The sequence below is a fragment of the Pelophylax lessonae genome, assembly GCF_965119305.1.
Source record: "Pelophylax lessonae genome assembly, chromosome: 3".
Lineage (NCBI taxonomy): Eukaryota > Metazoa > Chordata > Amphibia > Anura > Ranidae > Pelophylax > Pelophylax lessonae.
The window spans coordinates 515,904,595-515,926,523 of NC_138770.1; the positions used below are offsets into that span (position 1 = coordinate 515,904,595).

Consider the following 21,929-nt stretch of genomic DNA (forward strand, 5'->3'; position numbering starts at 1 on the left):
ATTTACTGCCTCTCTCTGAAGCAGTTCGCATGCCTCCTGTCGTAGATTCGCCAGAGACCCCTTCGACCTCTCGCCTGTCCAGACCAGTCACCAGATCTCAGTCGACACTCCCAGATGTGAGGGAGGGAAATTCTCCATCTGAAGATCTGGAAGATGAAGAGGAGGTACCTGACTGGATGTGGTCGTCTCAGTTACCAGAACCCACACCTGCCTCCCTGTCTTCATCCGAATTGGCTGACAGAGGAACCCTTCGGGCGGAAGCCCCCGAATTCATACCTTTCCACATGCTTCCAGAAGAAGTAGTTGATGATGAAGATCCTGAGGAGGAGGTTGCACCTTCCTCTGAAGAAGAACTGACCGCTCTTGAAGCATCAGATTCCTGTGTGTTGGAACATGAGGAGGAGGACATTGAAGAATCCCCAGAAGTGGCTGGTCCTAGTACCTCTGAGATCGTGCATCCCAAAGAACAGAGGGAAAGAAGAGTCATTCACCCGCCCAAAAGACTGACCTATGACCAATTGGGTGAATGCTCAGAAGAGGCTATCTTTACTTCCAAACGAACTCTTGATCAGCCTAGTTCTTCCACCGCAGATTTGGTGGAGGACAACCCTAGCTCACCCCCAGGCACATCTGTACAAGCCACTCAAGTGTCAGGGGTCTGTGAACAGAATTACCTTCCCTCCCCTGACAATTGGTGGGAGGTTCCTATGTCGAACCTGTGTTGTAATATGCAGTTGTTAAGTTTGAACTCTGCTTATGAAAAGGAAGATGATTCCCTGTTATGCATATGTTAATGTTTTTTTTTGTGTACTGCCAACATATGCACTGGAGTACATGCTGTTGTCCTCTTTGGGGACCAAAGTTTCTCAAGTGGGGGGAGTGTGTAGCGGGGTCTTCCATTATACAAGTTCTAAAAGACTGCTGCTTGACATTTGAGAGGAACTCGGCTCCATCTAGTGGCCAAAAGGACACATTGCAGCGGCTATGGAATGTCTTTTGATGTTATTTTCCTTTCAGGAAGTTGAGCAGTCTTCATCGCCCATAGTGCTTTGAGAATACCAGGGTGCACTGCTGCACCGCACAGCCTTCTGGGGGAAGCTTTATAAAGGAAGGGAGGAGCCAGGCTCACTCTCTTGGGAAAAGACACAGTGAGACAAGCAGGATGCCAGTGCTGTGGGCTGATGCTGTATGCTAGGCCGAAACTCCTGGGCCTTAAGTGACTAAGTTGCAGTGTTTCATCTCCAGTAGAGGATCCCTCCTGGAGGTCCCATCGATGTTCTACAGAGACCAGACTCATCCACCCCAAATACCTAGCGCGGCTGGTGACAGAGGCCGGAGACTGAGACAGCAGCGGAGGCTTCCTGGGAGACAGTCCTGTTGGTGAGAGGGCACCTGCCCAAAAACTGACTCTATCTATCAAAGAAGTAACTTTAGTCAGGATTAGCCTTAGAGTAGTAGAAGGCAATATACCAGGTGGCCCAGTACATCTCTCACAGAAGTTTTACCGGCAATCCTGCACAGACACCCCGCGGTGATTACTAACTGTTTGCTGCCATTCTCTCTATTGATCACCCATCCTCAATGTGGATTACAAATTGCGAGTGCACCAACGTTGCTAGCGAAGATATAGAGAAGAAACAGCGGACTCAGATAGGTCTGACATTCTGATACTGTGTCTAACTGAATGCTGAGCCTTATCTCCAAAAGTATAATAGTGATTAAGATGGCGGTCCTATAGGCTCTGAGACATTTCCTGAAACAATTAATGTGCCCTTGAGGAGTGATATCACAGTATTTATTTTATCTTTGATTAATTAATTAGTATATCCTTTTACAAAGTCATATTTTACTGTATCGAAACTGTTTATTTGATTCACAGTAAATAACTTTCCTGTTTAAAAGCAAGCTTGTGTGTGGTCACCTTGTATTACCCAGAAGGACTGCAGCTGGAGAGAGGTAACAGGTCATTATTATTTATTGAAGTGTTATATTCCAATCTGTGTAGCCATTTGGTATTCCAGTCCTATTCTGGGTCAGTTGTGCCTAGGGAGGGTTCGAGCCAATTCTGTGGGTTGTTAGGCAGGACGTAGACCCAATAATCTAATCAGCAGCTCCTGCGGGGGTGGTGCTACAGGTGTTTTCACCAAAAGTCGATTTTTCAATTGGCTATCAGGTGCTGTCGCCACCATCTCCTCTAAGGGAAACTAACAGTGAAGCCGTTCGGCGTTCCCTACTGCGCATGCTGTGCTCTCTATTTGTGCTGGCTGTGGGGGAAGGAGGAGAGGGGCCGAACTTCCAGTTGAGTTTGCCACGGTGTCAAAACCAGGTACCCGCTTCCCCCCAAGATACCAAATGTGGCAGCGGAGGGGGGGGGGGGGTAGGCAGATAAGTGGAGCTTCCCCTTTTGTGTGGAGCTCTGCTTTAAGTTTGAGAGCTGAAGTAGGTATGACCTCCATCTAAATGTATGCATATGTGTGTATTTGTAATATATTAGGGCAATCAATTCAAGATACTACATGATGATTTTTATCTTTAAAACCAAATGTATACTGCTCTTTTAGTTTAATTTCAGGATGTTAGCGTATATGTACCATACATGAAAATATGTTTATCAGTTCTTTACAATGTTTACCTTAATCTTTTCAGATCATTAACCCATTTGTCTCCCATTCTTTTTCTGTAGTTTACCTCTTCCTCTTCTTCAATTATTTCTCGAATTCTATGCTTTACCTCTGGATCTTGGACAACAACAAATGTCCAGGGTTCAGTGTGAGCTCCACTTGGAGACGTCCCTGGAAATGATATAGTACATAGGGAGAGGAGTTATTTCATGTATTTGTTAGAGAACAGGATGGAAATGTCAAAGTGCATTAACCACTTAAGCCCCGGTAGATTTTACCCCCATTCCGACCAGGGGGTATTTTGCGATTCGGCACTGCGTGACTTTAACGGACAATTGCGCGGTCGTGCGACGCTGTACCTAAACGAATTTGGCGTCCTTTTTTTCCCACAAACAGAGCTTTCTTTTGGTGGTATTTGATCACCTGTGCGATTTTTTTTATCACGCGCTATAAACAAAAAAAGAGCGTCAATTTTGCAAAAATAACAATATTTTTCACATTTTTTTATATGAAATTCCCCCAAAAAAAATGTAAAAATCAAAATTTTTTAACATTTTCGGCCAATTTGTTTTATGCTACATATGTTTGGTAAAAAAAATCGCAAAAAGCGTATTTTGATTGGTTTGCGCAAAAGTTATCGCGTTTACTAACAAAGGGAAAGATTTTTGTCATTTTTGTTGTTTTTTTTTTTAACGCTTAATGGCGGCGATCTGCGATTTTTTTTGCGGTACTGCGACATTGCGGCGGACAGATCGGACCCTTGACTGACATTTTTGACACTTTTGGGGTTACCAGTGACATTTCTACAGTAATCAGTGCTATATATATGCACTGTTACTGTAAAAATACACTGGTAGTGAAGGGGTTAACTTTATTTGGGAGGGAGGGGCTGTGTGTGTCCCTAGGGGCGTGCTTTCTACTGTGATTGGCTGTGGCTTCAGCTGTAAGGACACTGATCAACGGATCTACATAGTAGATCCATGTGATCAGTGTCTTTGCAGCGAGGAGAATGACAGGCAGCTTGTTTACACAAGCTGCCTGACATTCTCCCTCTCCCCCGCCGATCGCCGAGTGGCCGGCGGACATCGGGTCCGCTGGTCACACGCGCGGGGGGGTCCGTGACCACGCGGGAGCGCGCCTCCGGGGGCGCGCGCTCGCTCCCTAGACCCTCACAAGCAAGCAACGTAGCCCTACGTTAGTTTGCCTGTGAGGGGCTGACCGCCGACGTAGATAGTCGTGCGGCGGTCGGCAAGTGGTTAAAGTCGCTCTAAAGCCTGCAGGAGCCTCCAGGGCCCCCTTTCCTTATACTTACCTGAGCCCGATCCGATCCAGTGGTGTACCAGAGCAGTTGCTCTCGCTGCTGTCTCCCTCTTCATTGGGCAGAATGATAGCAGTGGCAACCATTGGCTCTCTCTGTTGTCAATAAAATGATGTGGTGAGGGAGTGGGGAGCAGGGCCTGGTCTGTGTCAATAAACGCAGACTGGGATGCTCAGAAACGAGCATGCATGGGTGCCCCCAGGGAAAGTGGCTTTTCCTGGGGGCAATCGGCAAAGAGGAGGGACCTTAAACACAAGCAGGCAATTTCAGAAAGGGAGGATTGGGGCTGCTCTGAGCAAAACCATTTGAAAGAGCAGGTAAGTATAACATATTTGTTATTTTAGTTTTAGAAAAAAAAAATCAAGGTTTAATATCACTTTAACATCTATCAGTCGCTGGGTATCATTCACACCCAAGAATTATTATTTTTTTTTTCCTGCAAATAGATATCCCTGCTTTAAAGCAGGTGTAGCCAAACATTTACATTAATTTAGGAGCATTGAGTTTGCAATTGGCTCCTGGACGCATGGTTGCTTTTATACTTCCCAGATCACTTCTCCTGTATTTAGAAAAGATAAACACAGCAGTACCAGTGTGAATGAGGCCTACAAAGTGTGCTTAGGAAAATGACAGTAAAACAACCTGCTGCTCTGATGATGTTATCAATGACTTCTCTTGGAACAGATTCATTGCTGATAAACCTCACAGATCTTCTTTGATTGAGCGTCTCATAAAATTCTTTTGACCTCTTCACCATATCCTGTTCATCATAACGCAGCGGTCTAAAGGGAATATGTGAGATGTCTTCTTCATCAACGTTTTCATCTTTCCCTTGTAGGAAAAAAACCCAAAACATTAGAATCTTTACATTGAACAGGGTAATATTTAAAACCGCTCATCGTCTCCTAGCCCTCTCTGCCAGTCTCCCCATTGGCTGCCACTCAACCAATTAATTAAATTCAGAATACTAACAATAACTTACAAAGCCATTCACAATCTGCCCCCCAGTTACCTCACTACTCTGGTCTCAAAATATCAACCAAATCGTTCTCTTTGCTCCTCCCAAGACCTCCTGCTCTCTAGCAGCCTTGTCACCTCATTTCATGCTCTCTTCCAGGACTTCTCCTGAGCCTCTTCCATCCTCTGGAATTCTCTCCCCCATTCTGTCCAAATATCTCCTACTTTGTCCTCTTGCAGACAATCCATGAAAACTCATCTCTTTAGAGAAGCCTATTTGGCCCCCACCTAGCAACTGTACTTTTATTCTCTCCATCAGCACATCCCTCACATTTATTATCTCTTGATTGCCTTGACCCTCCCTCTTAGATTGTAAGCTCTAACGAGCAGGGCCCTCTGATTCCTACTATAGTATATTGTATTGTAGTTGTACTGTCTACCCCCAAGTTGTAAAGCGCTGCATAAACCGTCGGCACTATATAAATCCTGTATAATAATAATAATAATGAAAACTTCCTATAAACAGAGGGGCCCAAGAAACAGAGAACAATGCCTATTTGTTAGATTCATATGTTGTATAGGTGTTTCAAAACCTGATTTGTAAAAGAAAATTTTAAGACTCTTTTACTGTTTATAAACATTTGTTATCTAACAAGAGAACGGAACTGAGAAGCACAAAGGCAGTGTTGCCCACTTTACCCAAACAGTAGAATTAAAAGGATAAAAAGTAGCGGGCAGCCTAAAAAGGTCACCAAGAGCGGCCTCCGGTGTCCTGGAGTCACATGCAGGGGTGATTCCTGTCTGCAATGGACCTTAGAATCTCAAAAGCACACGTACACATGTTTGATCTATCCATAAATGGGTCGCCTTCATCTGCTGGGCCTTTGGTACCTCCCTAGGTCTTCTAGCAAAAAAAATAAAAATATGGCCCTAAATGTATACACCTAAACTCTGTGTTCAGCTCATAATTTCAACACAGAGCAGTCCCTATCCACTTCTGGCTCCGCCACTTTGGCAAATGCCCTTCTTATGGGAGCATTCGTGTGGGCTTGATCCCGAACCTCCCTTCCTGCATCTATAGACACAGACAACACGGCTCTACCATGCCCATGCTCCCTCGTCACAGAAATTGATTGACAGCAGCAGGAGCCAGTTTGTCCACTGAGGAGGGTGAGAGCGGATATTGAACTGGATAGAGATCAGGCTCAGGTAAGTATAAGGGGGGCTGGAGGGGGGATCCTGGACACAATAGGTTTTTTACCCAAATTCAGAGAATGCATTAAGGTAAAAAAAAAGCCTTTAAAACCACTTTATGCAATTAGAGCTTCAATGGGCTTTTCGTTTTGTCAGTTTATTTAGATTTAGATCTTTTTTGTCACATCACTGCCAGAGAAACAAGCTTAGTGCACATTCAAGAGTGTCTGTTCTTGAGTAAAGTAGTTCAGCCCTAACCTTAGCTCAACACTACAGTAGTTATTTGCCAGATCCAGGAAGAGGGCGGAATCAGTGATGCAACATGAGCTGGCCTTGCGTGTTGGTTAGCTGACCAATCACTGGTGATCTTTTTGTTGATGGGCTCAGCCTAGTTTTAACAAACATCCTGAGCAGACTTCTAGAAGAGTTGCTTTTTGCCTATAGGCTTGCCAAATCCTGGGCTGGAGCCTCTAGAGACACCATTTGGTACCTGAATAAAGAACCTTACCTATGCTGATTTTGTAGCTAGAGGGGACACTGGAGCCACACATGAACCTCAACGGGTCTGGGACTCGCTCATATTAATCTAGTAGTTGAAGTGCAATTCGTTTAGGTCTGATTATAAATTTGGATGATCTGAATTTGAACAATTTGAATTCAGATCTGTCGACAAATGATCGACCAATTCCAATTCTGTGGGAAGAATAGCTGGTTGTTATGGAGCGGGCCGGGAAGCTGGCCCCCCGCGTCCTTAACAACCGATGACTCATCAGCTGTCAGCAGGCTTACCCGCTTACAGCTGAAATTTAAACTAAAGAATGCCGGCAATAAAAAATTCCCAAAAAAAAGAATGTAGGGCCTCCCTCCATTCCCATGGCAAAAAAAAAACATTGTGGGGTTCCCCTCAAAATCCATACCAGACCCCTATCTGAGCATGCAGCCAGGCAGGCCAGGAAAGGGGGATGCGAGCGAGCCCCCCCCCCCCCCGAACCATACCAGGCCACATGTCTTCAACATGGGGGGTGCTCTGCCACCCCGCCAAAAAGCATCTTGTACCCAGGTTAATGGGGGATGAGGGCCCCTTCCTAACAACCCTGGCTGGTGGGTGTTGGGGTCTGTGGACGGGGGGCTTATCAGAATCTGGAAGCCCCCTATAACAAGGGGGCCCCCAGATCCCAACCCCCCCCCCCCATGTGAATACAAACATACATAGTACCCCTACCCATTCACCAAAAAAGTGCAAAAAATGAGTAAACACAACACAAGTTTTTTCCAAGTGCTTTATTAAAAAAATCAAAACAATGTCCCCCGGGGTAGATACGTTGTCAATCACGACGTCCGCTGAACTGCCAAACCCAAAAGAAAGATAACACATCAAGTATCGTTGAAGGATCTCGCCGTCTGCCTGCGCCTCTGTCTTCCTTTTTATATTTTAATAAAGAACTTGTCAAAAACCCGTGTTGTGTCTTTACTCACTTTTTACACTTTTTAGGTTGTAGGGAAGAGGCCCTTGTCCCCATCACTTTTTACACTTTTTAGGTTGTGGGGAAGAGGCCTGGGTTGTGTGGAAGATGCCCTCGTCTCCATCAACATGGGGAAAAGATGTGTAGCACCACCCCCGCAGGAGCTGCTGATTAGATTATTGGGTCTACGTCCTGCCTTCCAACCCCTGAAATTGGCTCGAACCCTCCCTAGGCACAACTGACATGAAATGGGACTATAATACCAAATGGCTACAGGAGAACACAGTTCAGGATATATCACCCCAATAAGTAATAATAACTTGTTACCTTTCTCCAGCCGCAGTCCCTCTGGGTGACACAAGGTGCAACACACAGACTTTTGCTTAACCAAAGTAGCTTTACTGAGAGTTAAAGTACAAGTTGACTCCAAAAGACATCACAAGAGTCAACTAAGAAAGATAAAGTTATTGACACAATAATAAACAATATGATTAAGATAGCTATTTTTGTATACTTATGCAATTAAAAGATAACTCATAGGCTTTCTTTTACCCAATTCAGGCTATACTTTACACACGTCTAGTCTCTTGTATCAGGTAGGCAGAACCTATTTGAATCCCATACACAGTTCCTTCCTTTTGGTTTGGAATCTTCGCTAGCAATCGTTGGTGCACAAGCTATTTGTAATCCAAAAGTAAGGATATATAGTCAAAAGGGGTGAGAAAAAAAAAAGGTTACAATCACCCGCAATGTTACTGCGTAATTGGGCGTATTAATCTTCTTAGTGGTGCATATATAGGCCCCTGACACCTTATGTACTTGTGTTTAAATGCTTAGTCTCCTGGAAGGTGCACTAGGCCGCTGAGTGTACTGCGTACTATCTGAAGTGTAGTTAGCACCGGCTAAAGTTACTTTCTTCCAAGCGAGAAACAGATTTGGGCATGTGCCCTGCTCACCAAACGGCCTCTTTCTTCCCGAGCTCTCCACCTCCGATTTCTGTCACCAGCCGCGCTTGTGGTTAGATGTGGGCAACACCAGTCTCTGCAGAGCATCAATGGGTTCTCTGGGAAGGCTCCTTTACTGCAGATGAAATGCTTCCACTCCTTCACTTCAGGCTCAGGCTTCAGGCCTAGTCCGCAGCATCAGCCCACAGCACTTGCTTCCTTCTAGCTGTTGTGTCAGGAGACAAGAGAGAGAGCCTGGCTCCTCCCTTCCTTTATAAAGCTTCCCCCAAAAGGCTGTGCGGTGAAGCAATGCACCCTGGTGTTCCCACTGAATTGTGGGTATCGTAGTATCTGATGAACATCACCAAGCTGCAGTGTGGCAGTTTGGCCACTAGAAACTTCTGATGAAAACCACCAAGCTGCAGTGTGGCAGTTTGGCCACTAGATGGAGCCGAGTTCCTTCAAAATGTTATACAGTCTACTAATGAACAATTGTAAATGTGAGGATGCCCGCTACACACTCCCCCCACTTTAGAAACTTTGGTCCCCAAAGTTAACGACAGCATGTATCCCGTCACATACGTTGAAAAAAAAAACAATTAACTCATGCACAACGGTAAACCATGTCCCTTATCAGAAGCAGAGTTCAAACCCAACAACTGCACATTAAAACACAGGGCCGACAGCGGAACCTCCCACCAATTGTTGGGGGAGAGAAGGTGGTTCTGTTCACAAACCCCCGACACTTGAGTGGCTTGTACAGATGTGCCTGGGGGTGAGCTAGGGTTGTCCTCCACTAAATCTGCAGTGGAAGAACTAGGCTGATCAAGAGTTCTCTTAGAAGTAAGGACAGCTTCTTCCGAGCATTTCCCCAATTGGTCGTAAGTTAGTCTTTTGGGTGGGTGAATGACTCTTCTTTCCCTCTGTTCTTTGGGAGTCACAATCTTAGAAGTGCTGGAACCAGCCGCTCTTGGGGATTCTTCAAGAGCTTCCTCCTCTAGTCCCAACGCATTGGACTCTGGGGTTTCAGAAGCAGTTAATTCTTCTTCAGAGAAAGGTGCAACCTCCTCCTCAGGATCTTTACCATCAGCTACTTCTTCTGTAAGCATGTGGAAAGGCACAAATTCAGGAGCTTCTGCCCGAAGGGTTCCTCTTTCAACCAGTTCGGATGAAGACAGGTACGCAGTCGTGGGTTCTGGTAACTGAGATGACCACATCCAATCAGGTACCTCCTCTTCATCTTCCAGATCTTCAATTGGAGAATCTCCATCCCTCACATCTGGAAATGCTGTTTGAGATCTGGTAACTGGCCTGTGCCCTTGAGACGTTGAAGGGACTTCATGTGAGACTGGGTCAGGAGGTAGGCGAACTGCTTCTGAGAGAGGTAATAGGTGGTTCCTATGCCAAGTCTTCAGTGGGCCCACTCTCCCTTCCGGCCTAATCTGATACACAGGAAGGTTTGGCAGCTGCTTACAGATGACATAGGGCTGGGATTTCCAACGGTCAGCCAACTTGTGTTTCCCAGGGATACCCAAGTTCCTCAACAACACTTTATCCCCTGGCTGCAAATCCTGGATCCTAACTTTCAGGTCAAAGTTTCTTTTATTTCTCAGCCCCCGTTGATCAGATGAGACTTGGGCTTTTTCGTAGGCCGTTTTTAGGCTCTTCCTCAACCGGTCCACATACCCCTTGTGAGATGCTGCTGAGGTGTGATCAGGTGATATGCCGAAAGCCAAGTCCACTGGCAGCCGAGCCTCCCGCCCGAACATTAATCGGTATGGGGAGTATCCTGTAACATCACTGACAGTACTATTGTAGGCATGTACGATGGCAGCTACATGTTTACTCCAGTGCTGTTTCTTTTCCGAGCTCAGGGTCCCCAACATGTTCAAAAGAGTCCGGTTAAACCGTTCAGGCTGAGCATCCCCTTGTGGGTGGTAGGGAGTAGTCCTAGTCTTTTGGATGCCTAACAAGTCTAGCAACTTCTTAATCAGCCGGCTTTCAAAGTCTCTTCCCTGATCTGAATGGAGGCGTTGCGGTAAACCATAGTGCACAAAGAACTTTTCCACTAATACTTTGGCCACTGTTGTGGCTTTCTGGTCTTTTGTTGGAAACGCCTGGGCGTATCTGGTGAAATGATCTGTTACCACAAGGACATTCCCTTGACCACTCAAGTCAGGCTCCAGGCAAAGGAAATCAATGCACACCAGTTCCATAGGCCCCTGACTTTGCAGATGGCCCATTGGGGCTGCTTGACGTGGCAACGTTTTCCTCTGGATGCAGCGAGCACAAGAACGACAGTATCCTTCAACTTCACCCCGCATACAGGGCCAGTAAAACCTGTCTCTCACAAGTTGGAAAGTCCTTTCAGGCCCCAGATGACCATGATTGTCATGGAGAGCAGCCAAGACTCCATCCCTGAATTTAGCTGGTAGGAACAGTTGCCACTTCTCTTCCAGATCATCAGAGGGGCCCCTTCGGTAGACCACCCCTTGGCGTATCTGTAGCCGGTCCCATTCTTTATGCAACAATCGGGCTTCCCGAGGGGAGTCTGTTAGAAGCAGCTCAGGGCGCTGAGTCTCTATGGCCTTCAGCAAAAGTTTCCCCAAAGGGTCTTTTAACTGCTCCTTCCTCAAGTCCCCTTTCGATAGCCTAGGCAAACCTTCTTCAACCTGGGTCACCCTGCAATAACACCTGGGTACTCCAGCAGCTGAGACCCCAATCTCTTCGGCTCTTGCTCCTCCACTGGATCGAAATTCCGTTCCCTGACATAGGGCACGCACTCCCTCTGAGGTCAAGTGAGCCCATTCTTCAGTAGGATCGTTGGGGGCATGAGACCTTCTGGAGAGGGCGTCTGCATCCCTATTCCCAACACCTGGTCGGTATTTTAAACTGAACATAAAGCTAGAGAGAGCGGCTAACCACCTATGTCCTGTAGCATCCAGTTTGGCAGTGGTCAGCAGGTAGGTAAGTGGATTATTATCCGTTTTGACTATGAATTCTGCTCCATATAAGTAATCTTTCAGTTTGTCTACTACAGCCCACTTCAAGGCCAGGAATTCCAGCTTGTGTGTGGGGTAATTCCTCTCGGAAGGTATCAGACTTCTGCTCACATAAGCAACGGGCCGCAGGTGACCGTCATGCTCCTGGTACAACACCCCACCTAGCCCATCTCTGCTGGCATCGACATGTAGTTCGTAGGGTTTTGAGGGGTCTGCGTAGGCCAACACAGGGGCAGTGGTCAGGCTCTTCTTCAACTGAATGAAGGCTTCCTCACATTTCGAGGTCCACTGATCCTGAATAGATTCCTTGGGCTTTCTAGGCCCCATGGCGGGTTTCACTGGTTTGACTAGTTCTGGAACATCATCTTCCCCTTCGGTTCTGAGTAATTCATTGAGGGGTCGGGCAATTTTGGCAAACCCTTCCACAAATCTCCTGTAATAGGAGCAGAAACCCAGGAATGATCGGAGCTCAGTCACATTTGTGGGCCTCGGCCAGGAAGTAACAGCATCCAGCTTCTCTGGGTCGGTGGACACTCCTTCTGCAGACACAATGTGACCCAGGTAATGGACCGAGGACTGGTAAAACTGGCACTTCTCCGGAGAAAGTTTCAGGCCTTCTTCATATAACCTCTTTAGGACCTTTTCCAACCTCTCTTCATGCTCTTCTAGGGTTCTGCCGAACACAATAATATCATCCAAGTATACCAGTACCTCTATCAGGTTCATATCTCCAACAGTTCTCTCCATCAGTCTTTGGAAGGTGGCTGGGGCTCCTGACAACCCTTGAGGCATGCGGTTAAACTCAAAGAACCCCACGGGGGTGATGAAGGCTGTCTTCTCCCTATCCTCAGGGTTCATGGGGATCTGGTAGTATCCGCTCTTCAAGTCCATCACACTGAACCACTTGGCCCCTGACAAACTTTGTAAAGCGTCTTCAATCCGGGGGGTGGTATACTGGTCTGGAATAGTCCTTCTGTTCAGTGTTCGGTAGTCGATACAGAGCCTCAGGGACCCAGTTTTCTTCCGGACTACCACTATTGGAGAAGCGTACGGGCTCCTGGATTCTCGAATAATCCCTGTTCTCTTGAGTTCCCCCAACTGCTCCCGTAGATCTTCTAAGTCACCCAAGGGAACCCGTCGGACTCTCTCCCGAAAGGGTTTATCTTCATGTAGGCGGATATTATGGGTGGCACTCTTTGCACACCCCACATCGAATTCATCTCTAGAGAATATTTCTTTCCATCGAATCAGTTGGGCCCTGGCTCTCTTCTTCCATTCCGGTGGGAGGGCCGTATTTCCAGAGCAGAGCTCCTCTATGGTGATTTCGCCCCCGTCTTCCCTCTTCAAATCTGATGGGGCAACTGGGGTGGCCGGGTTCACCTGGCCCAACAGCACCCTGGCCGGCACCTTCACCGGAGTAGTAGCAGTATTTCTGACACTCACCAAAACCTTCCCATGACTTTTCTGTAATGCCTTCAATGGGATCACTTCGGGGATCACTTCTATCCCTTTCTGTGCCTCTGATGGGCCTGATTCAAGAACCATGAAAGGGCCTGGCTGCTTCCAAGTGAGCTTGACAGAAGCCCTCAAGCAGGTCACCTCTCCCGGCTGCAACACCTTCTCTGTTTTATCCAGCTTCCAGATCTTTCCAACTCCTTCGGCAGGGGCCTTCTGTTCCAGACCTAGACGTTGATAGGCCTGCCTTAACATGGGATGAACTTTCAGAGTTGGGGCATCCTGTCCCTGGACTAGTTGTGTCAGCAATCGCCTGACTAGGTCAGTGTTGGTCCCTATAATGAGGGAACTCTTATTGGCCCCTGGTGGGCGAGGGCATACCACTGCTAAAGTATCGAAGGTTTCAGCTTTGCCGGCCAAGGAGGGGTCAAAAGTTAATTTGATTGGCAAATACCCGTCATAGGGAAAACTTTGTGTTCCAATACCCCATATCTCCAGGTCTTCCAGCCTCTGCAGGGGCAGATGTTTGAGGTGTCTATCGTAGAAATCCCTATACAGGAGAGTCACCTGGGCTCCTGTGTCCAGTAAAGCCTTTGTATAAATTCCTTCCACTTGGATTGAGACTACAGGGGAAGGCCCCACTAGCTTGACAGGAAATTCTTTTGGAGTAGCCCTTCTGCCGGGCTCAGCTACCTGCACCCGTACTCCTTTCCTTTTTGAGTTTCTACCGGGCCTCATCTCCTCCTGGGCCTGGTGTGCATTGATTTCCCACCTCTTATCGGCCCAAGTCGTGGAATGAGAGGCATTTAAAGAGGGCCTTACTCCCTGACTGTGGCTCTTAAATTTAAGGGATCTCTTGGAGTCCATTAAAACTGTTGGGCGCCCGGTTGACTCCTTCACCGGAGCCCTCTGAAGTTTTCCGCCGGCTTGCGGTGTTTGAAGGCAGCCTCCTCTGGACTGGGACATACTCCTCTGACATGCCCTACCCCTCCACAATTGAAACAGGTTATCGGCCTCCTAGGTTTCTGTTCTGGTTCAACACTGGAACTAGGGTGTTTAGCAGGCTTCTCTTCTGTGTTTCTATTAGATAGAGCAGATGCCTGACTGTTCAGGATGGATACCATTTCTATTAGCTGTGACACCTGAGTCTTTAAGAGCTCAACTTGTGAGTCGCCTTCTTCCGCACTTATCACTCTAACTCGGGCGGTTGTTTCCCGTTCTTGGCTCTTCCTTTTGTTATCCAACATGACCTCTTCTTCCCGGACCATCCTGATCAGATCAGGGTACTCCAGGATGCCACCGTCCTGGCGAGTTCGCAACAGTATAGCAATAGGGTCTAGAGGTTGAGCTCCCCTCAGCACCTGTTGTGCTCGAGTCTCATCCACCTTCCGGGGATCCAACCCTTTTTTTAACAGAATCTGATGTATGATCCTATCCAAACGCCCGATGAATTCAGACAGTTTTTCTCCTTCCTTCTGGTAACAGTGCTCCAGTTGGTAAAGAAGTTCAGTAACCTTTTCTGTCCGGCCAAACACATCTTGTAGAATATCCAGATAGTCTTGTGCAGTACAATCCTTCTTGCTTAGCTTGAGGTTGCGTACGGCCTCCAATGCAGGCCCCTTCAAACTCTCTGTGATTCGCTGCTTCTTATGCTGTTCTGGTATCTCCCACTCCTCCAAGGCCTGAGTAGCGTTATCTAGCCACTCCTCGAATCCATCTTCCACTGAGGGTACAGGTTGCTTCCCAGAAAAAGTCCTGAGCTTCCTGTATCCAGCCATCAGATAGTTTGGAGGATCCTTGTTACATTTGGCTACTATTTCCCCCAGGACAGCGCATAGTTCTGAGCTAAGGGTAGTCAAAGGTGGTGCACTGAATCCCTCCTTTTTGGCACTTTCTTCTGTGCTCAGTCCCCCTGTAGTAGTGGGTATAGGGTCTTCCTCTTCACCTTCTGGATGTATCAGGAATAACTCTACTTGATCTATAGTTTTTATGCTGGTGCCCTTGAAGTGATCTGGGACCCCCTTCTTCCATTCACACAATGCGTAGGTGTGTTGATTGGTGGTATCTGTCCTCATGTCCATCACCCAAAGTTTCCTGTCCTTGGAATATGTTCTCAGAACTGAGAGTAGTTGTTCCTCTGTCCAGTTCTCTCCCTTGATTCCAATCACCAGACCATGGCCGATAAGGACATTTTCTTCTCTGCACCACCGGGCTGCAGCGGCAGGGTCCATTTCTGTGCGAACAGCGATTTTATCACTGAGAGGGAACTGTTGCAGGACCGTAGATAATCCCGGACGAGCCCCCACGTGTAGCACCACCCCCGCAGGAGCTGCTGATTAGATTATTGGGTCTACGTCCTGCCTTCCAACCCCTGAAATTGGCTCGAACCCTCCCTAGGCACAACTGACATGAAATGGGACTATAATACCAAATGGCTACAGGAGAACACAGTTCAGGATATATCACCCCAATAAGTAATAATAACTTGTTACCTTTCTCCAGCCGCAGTCCCTCTGGGTGACACAAGGTGCAACACACAGACTTTTGCTTAACCAAAGTAGCTTTACTGAGAGTTAAAGTACAAGTTGACTCCAAAAGACATCACAAGAGTCAACTAAGAAAGATAAAGTTATTGACACAATAATAAACAATATGATTAAGATAGCTATTTTTGTATACTTATGCAACTAAAAGATAACTCATAGGCTTTCTTTTACCCAATTCAGGCTATACTTTACACACGTCTAGTCTCTTGTATCAGGTAGGCAGAACCTATTTGAATCCCATACACAGTTCCTTCCTTTTGGTTTGGAATCTTCGCTAGCAATCGTTGGTGCACAAGCTATTTGTAATCCAAAAGTAAGGATATATAGTCAAAAGGGGTGAGAAAAAAAAAAAGGTTACAATCACCCGCAATGTTACTGCGTAATTGGGCGTATTAATCTTCTTAGTGGTGCATATATAGGCCCCTGACACCTTATGTACTTGTGTTTAAATGCTTAGTCTCCTGGAAGGTGCACTAGGCCGCTGAGTGTACTGCGTACTATCTGAAGTGTAGTTAGCACCGGCTAAAGTTACTTTCTTCCAAGCGAGAAACAGATTTGGGCATGTGCCCTGCTCACCAAACGGCCTCTTTCTTCCCGAGCTCTCCACCTCCGATTTCTGTCACCAGCCGCGCTTGTGGTTAGATGTGGGCAACACCAGTCTCTGCAGAGCATCAATGGGTTCTCTGGGAAGGCTCCTTTACTGCAGATGAAATGCTTCCACTCCTTCACTTCAGGCTCAGGCTTCAGGCCTAGTCCGCAGCATCAGCCCACAGCACTTGCTTCCTTCTAGCTGTTGTGTCAGGAGACAAGAGAGAGAGCCTGGCTCCTCCCTTCCTTTATAAAGCTTCCCCCAAAAGGCTGTGCGGTGAAGCAATGCACCCTGGTGTTCCCACTGAATTGTGGGTATCGTAGTATCTGATGAACATCACCAAGCTGCAGTGTGGCAGTTTGGCCACTAGAAACTTCTGATGAAAACCACCAAGCTGCAGTGTGGCAGTTTGGCCACTAGATGGAGCCGAGTTCCTTCAAAATGTTATACAGTCTACTAATGAACAATTGTAAATGTGAGGATGCCCGCTACAGATGGTTTGGGTGCCTCCCCCCCCATGTGGCCTGGTATGGTTCAGGAGGGGGAAGGGCATTCCCTTGTTCCCCCCCCCCCCCCATTTCTTGGTCTGCAGAATGGCCTGGTGTGGATTTGGGGGGTCCCTTGCTGTTATTTTTCAGAATTTTTAATTGCCGGCATTCTCTTGTTTACATTCAGCAGTCAGTGGGGAAGCCTGCTGACAGCTGATGAGCCATTGGTTGTTAAAGAGACAGCAACCGCCTTCCCAGCCCGCTCCTTAACCAGTTCCATACCGGGTCATAGTAATATGACGCCGGCAGGAACATTTCCTTGATCCGGGCGGCCGTCATATAGCAGCGCGGCGATCGGGGATGCGGCGTGTCCGTCGGGACACAGCCCATCCCAGATCGGTGTAAAGAGCCATTAAAAAAATGGCTCTTTACCATGTGACCGGCTGTGTCCAATCACAGCCAGCCACATGCACTTTCCTAGTGCATGCCACTCCTGCGCGCCCCCAGGGCCGCACAGAGCGGCGATCGGGGATGGAGAGTGTCACTCTGACACAGTCCATCACTGATCAGGGTAAAGAGCCAATTAAATTGGCTTTTTACCACGTGACCGGCTGTGTCCAATCACAGCCGGTCACAGAATGTCAACAGAGAACACGGTAACTAGCTGTTACCGTGTTCTCCTCCTCAACACACTGATCCTGTGTGAGGAGTAGATTGCGGTAACAGCTAGTTACAGATTACAGTGCACCCTAAAACACACTGATTGCCCACCCCCAATAAAGAGTACCTGTCACTAACCCATTAAAGTACCTGTCATTAGCCCATCAAAAAACCTGTCACAGGCCCATCAGAGTATCCAAGTACCTGTCATCAGAGTACCCGAGTACCTGTCTCCCACCCATCAGAGTACCTATCTGCAGCCCATCAGAATTCCTGAGTACTTGTCTCCAGCCCATCAGGGTAGCTGAGTACCTATCTGCAGCCCAATAGAGTACCTGAGTACCTGTCTCCTGCCCATCAAAGTATCCAGGTACCTGTCTCCAGCCCATCATAGTACCCGAATACCCTTCTGCAGAACATCATAGTACCCGAGTACCTCTCTGTAGCCCATCAGAGTACCCGAGTACCTGTCTCCAGCCCAGAGTACCCAAGTACCTGTCACCAGCCCAGAGTACCTGAGTACCTGTCTCCAGCCCAGAGTACCCGAGTACCTGTCTCCAGCCCATCAGATAACCTGAGTACCTGTCTCCAGCCCATCAGGGTACCTGAATACCTATCTGCAACCCAATAGAGTACCTGAGTACCTGTCTCCAGCCCATCATAGTACCCGAGTACCTCTCTGTAGCCCATCATAGTACCCGAGTACCTCTCTGTAGCCCATCAGAATACCCGAGTACCTGTCTCCAGCCCAGAGTACCCAAGTACCTGTCTCCAGCCCAGAGTACCTGAGTACCTGTCTCCAGCCCAGAGTACCCGAGTACCTCTCTGAGGCCCATCAGAGTACCCGAGTACATTTCCGAAGCCGATCAGTGTACCTGAGTACCTGTCTGCAGCCCATTAGAGTACCTGAGTACCTATCTGCAGCCCATGCATCCTAGATTATGTGTTGGAGTGTTTGCTTTCCAAAATGGGGTAATTTTGTGGGGGTTTCCATTGTCCTAGTGCTCCAGGGCCTTCAAAAGTGTGATTGGTTGTAATGAAATTATATGTGTAATGTATATATATCTTTCAACATATTCCAAAAACTTGTGGAAATAAATGACATGTTCAAAAGACTCATTATGCCTCATAAATTATACGTTGGGTGTTTGCTTTCTAAAATAGGGACATTTTGTGGGTAATTCAATTGTCCTTGTGCTCCAGGGCCTTCAAAAGTGTGATAGGTCGTCAGGGAATTATATGTGTAATTTATGCTCCTAGAACACCTGGCGGTGCTCCTTGCATGTTGGGCCTCTGTATGTGGTCAGGCTGTGTAAAAGTCTCACACATGTGGTATTGCCATACTCAGGAGGAGTAGCAGAATGTTATTTGGGGTGTAATTGCAAGTATGCACATACTGTGTGTGAGAAATAACTTGTTATTATGACAATTTGGTGTAAAAAATAAAAATTATTTCTTAATTTTCCCAAGACTTGTGGGAAAAAATTACAACTTCAAAAAACTCACCATGCCTCTTACTAAATATCCTGAACTGTCTACTTTCCAAAAAGGGGTCATTTGGGGGGTATTTGTACTGTCCTGATCAATTTTCAATGATTGGCAGCATAGCTTGTAGACTCTATAACTTTCACACAGACTTAATAATAACCACTAATTTGGTTTATTTTTACCAAAGATATGTAGTAGTATAAATTGGCCTAAATGTATGAAAAAAAATTATTTATTTGCAAAATTTTATAACAGAAACTAAAACAAAATGTTTTTTTTTTCAAAATTTTCGCTCTTTTTTCACTTATATCGCAAAAAAAAAAAACCCCAGTGTCCATTAAATACTACCAAAATAAATCTCTATTTGTGTGAAAAAAATGATAAAAAATTTGATTGGGTACAGCGTTGCATGACTGAGTAATTATCATTCAAAGTGTGAGAGCACTGAAAGCTGAAAACTGGTCTGGGCAGGAAGGGGGTGTAACTGCACTGTATGGAAGTGATTAACAACCAGCTATTCTTCACAGAAAACTGGAATCGGTAAATAATTTTTCCATTGATCTGCATTTGAATCATTAGGAAAATTTGCAATTCGTTGGAAAATTAATAAACTAAACAAAATTTAAGGAAACACAACAAAACGAATTCCAAAACGAATCAGCGAACTTAGATTAGTAACATTTATCTGAAATAAAACAAAACACATTTCTCTGTTCTGCACACGTCAGTATCTAGCAGCTGAAGACATACCATGGGGCTATGAAGGCACACTTAAATTGGGTGTAAACCATTAAAAAAAAATTAACAAAGCATATCCTTATATAAAGTTTACTCCTTATATAAAGTTTACTTGCAATAATCAATAGTGCCTTTGGTGATTTACAGCCTCAGATGTGCATGTTTCCCAGTGAGGCTGTGCAAAGGCAGGTGTGTTCATTCCCTCTACTCAGGTGTCAGATTACACTCAGCTCTCTGTTGTGCAGTGTGTGAAATTTCTGATACCCTCCCACTGACTTCTGGAATCTAGGAAATACTATCTGATCTATGTAACGTAGGGGCCTCTGGAGGAGAGAGTGCTGCAGATAAACAGGTACAGCCTGTGTGGAAGGATCTTCTTCATCACTGTGTATCACCTGAGGCTAGTCATTTCAATAAGCTTATGTTAGTTATCACTTTAAACCTCCACTGGTCTGTAGTCACTACCTGGCTACAGATAAAACACAAGAATCTCAACTGCATTCAGAAGACATCAGCCTGAATAAGACATGCTCCAGGTTCAGGCATGCCTCCCACCCCTGTTCTTCTGTTTTTGTGCAAAAAAACTCTTAAAGAAATCCATGGACTGGTGGACTGCCATTGCTATAAGAAGTACAAGTGAATGAGAATTATGTCTAGGGACAAAGGTCATCATATTTAGTGTCCCCACTTATACTAGACAAGGACAAAATGAGTGGAGGCACTGCCAGAGAGACAGCCCACAGTTTGCTATGCAGGTGCATTGTGTTTTAGTAGTCTGAAACGAGAAACATCTAGGAGTTTTTACCAACAGTGCTACACAAAGAAAAAATAACCACATATACTGTGTACTACAGAATACACATTCATGAAAAATGTACACAAACTAAAGGATAGCTAAAATAGTGCATATAATCTACTAAAGCCATATAGGTCTCATAATAAGTACCAAATCATCAAAGTCTTACAAAGATATGTTTCAGAAAGGTCAGAAAGGAAATTCTGGCATTAAATTTCAACTGACACTTTTCCATGTGTAGCACTATTGCCATCAGCAACCGTTGCGGTAACCCAGAGGCGAATCCCGGAAGATGCCCCCAAATGTAGCACTGCAGCCTTGAGAGCTGATGAATTCCTCACCTTTTCGGGTCCCTCTGGGTTACCGTTAGCAACTGCATACAAAAACGTAACACTTTCCTTTCCGGCTCAGTCAACAAACAGTCTAGGGATAGTTTTTGTTGTTTTATTTTAAATAGGGAAGGGAGAAGGGAAGAGTGGGATACTCCGGAACTTGAACTATTCACAATTCTGAGGACTTCTATCTGAAGATGCAGCCAGGCTGCGAATTTCATCTTGCCATTAGATGAATTGTAGATACTGAGTCTCTGAACAAAAGACTTGATTGCACACTATCTTCAGGGTGCTCACCTAGCACCCCCTTTCACTCCATCAGCTGACACCCGTCCAATGACTACTGTACTCTGGGGTGGCCCCCTTCCTGGTCAGGCCCTTAGACACTATTCCCTGTACTCACGATACTGTTTTTCGAGGTTCTCCAGTGTCCCAACCCCTCTAGTCAGCTCTCCTGGACCTCTGGATTCAGCTTCCTCCTTCTGACTCACCAAGCCAACTGCCTGTGACCATAAACCAACTGCTGCAGAAGAGGAGGCAGCCACCACCCTCCTTCCAGGACTCTGCTCACCAGCCAAAGACCCCAAGCACATGTGCTCCTGGCTTTTATACCACACCCCAGAATGCACTGAGACGACCAGTCTGTGCCAATAACTGGGGCTGTATCAAAGCCTGTGTACCTATTGGTCAGGTTTCCTCCACTGTCCAACATGCCTCCCAATTGGACCAGTGAGGACACTACCCAGACCAGATGAATTACACACTGAGCACCATGAGCAGACCTATCTCATAGATCCTGCTCCCTGTTAAGCAAAGAGCCATATAGATTTTACCTGCTGCTCCTCTGATAGGCAGACAGAGCCAAACTATACTCTCTACCTAGGAGGGTGCTACACATGTCTGAAACAGTGCCAGAGCAGGAATCAATAGCTGCAGACCTTGTGACTTATGTGTAGGGCGGATGCCCTTTGCTTGATGTAGGCTGGTAAATGGAAAAATTCAGTTCTAAAAGGTGACAATAACGCTGCCATTGTAATCACTTGCTGCAGCTTTTAAAATAGCATTAACTGCATATACAGTGCTGTGAAAAAGTATTTGCCCCCTTACTGATTTTTTCTTTTTTTGCATATTTTTCACACTTAAATGATTCAGATTTTTTCCCTTAATAAATTAAATCATCATTTAAAAACTACATTTTGTGTTTACTTGGGTTAGTGTTAGGACAGGACTAAAACCAACTCTAGAGGCTTTGTTGTGACCTTTCAGAACCTTTGAGAAGGCATAACTTCACATTTAAGCAGTTGTTCAGTCTGGGGGAAAAAAAAGTCCACAGCTACA

The 21,929-nt window shown here is 46.2% G+C and overlaps 1 protein-coding gene across 1 annotated transcript in view; it reads right to left on the minus strand.

Annotated features, from left to right (window-relative positions):
• The window catches only part of IYD (iodotyrosine deiodinase), a 62,596-nt gene that overhangs the window by 27,188 nt on the left and 13,479 nt on the right, over positions 1 to 21,929 (minus strand). The window contains exons 2-3 of the mRNA XM_082252296.1: positions 4,582 to 4,770; positions 2,633 to 2,792 (exon numbers count right to left, since the gene is read on the minus strand). Of these exons, the coding sequence (XP_082108422.1) occupies positions 2,633 to 2,792; positions 4,582 to 4,770 (349 nt within the window). The remainder of the gene's footprint in view (positions 1 to 2,632; positions 2,793 to 4,581; positions 4,771 to 21,929) is intronic.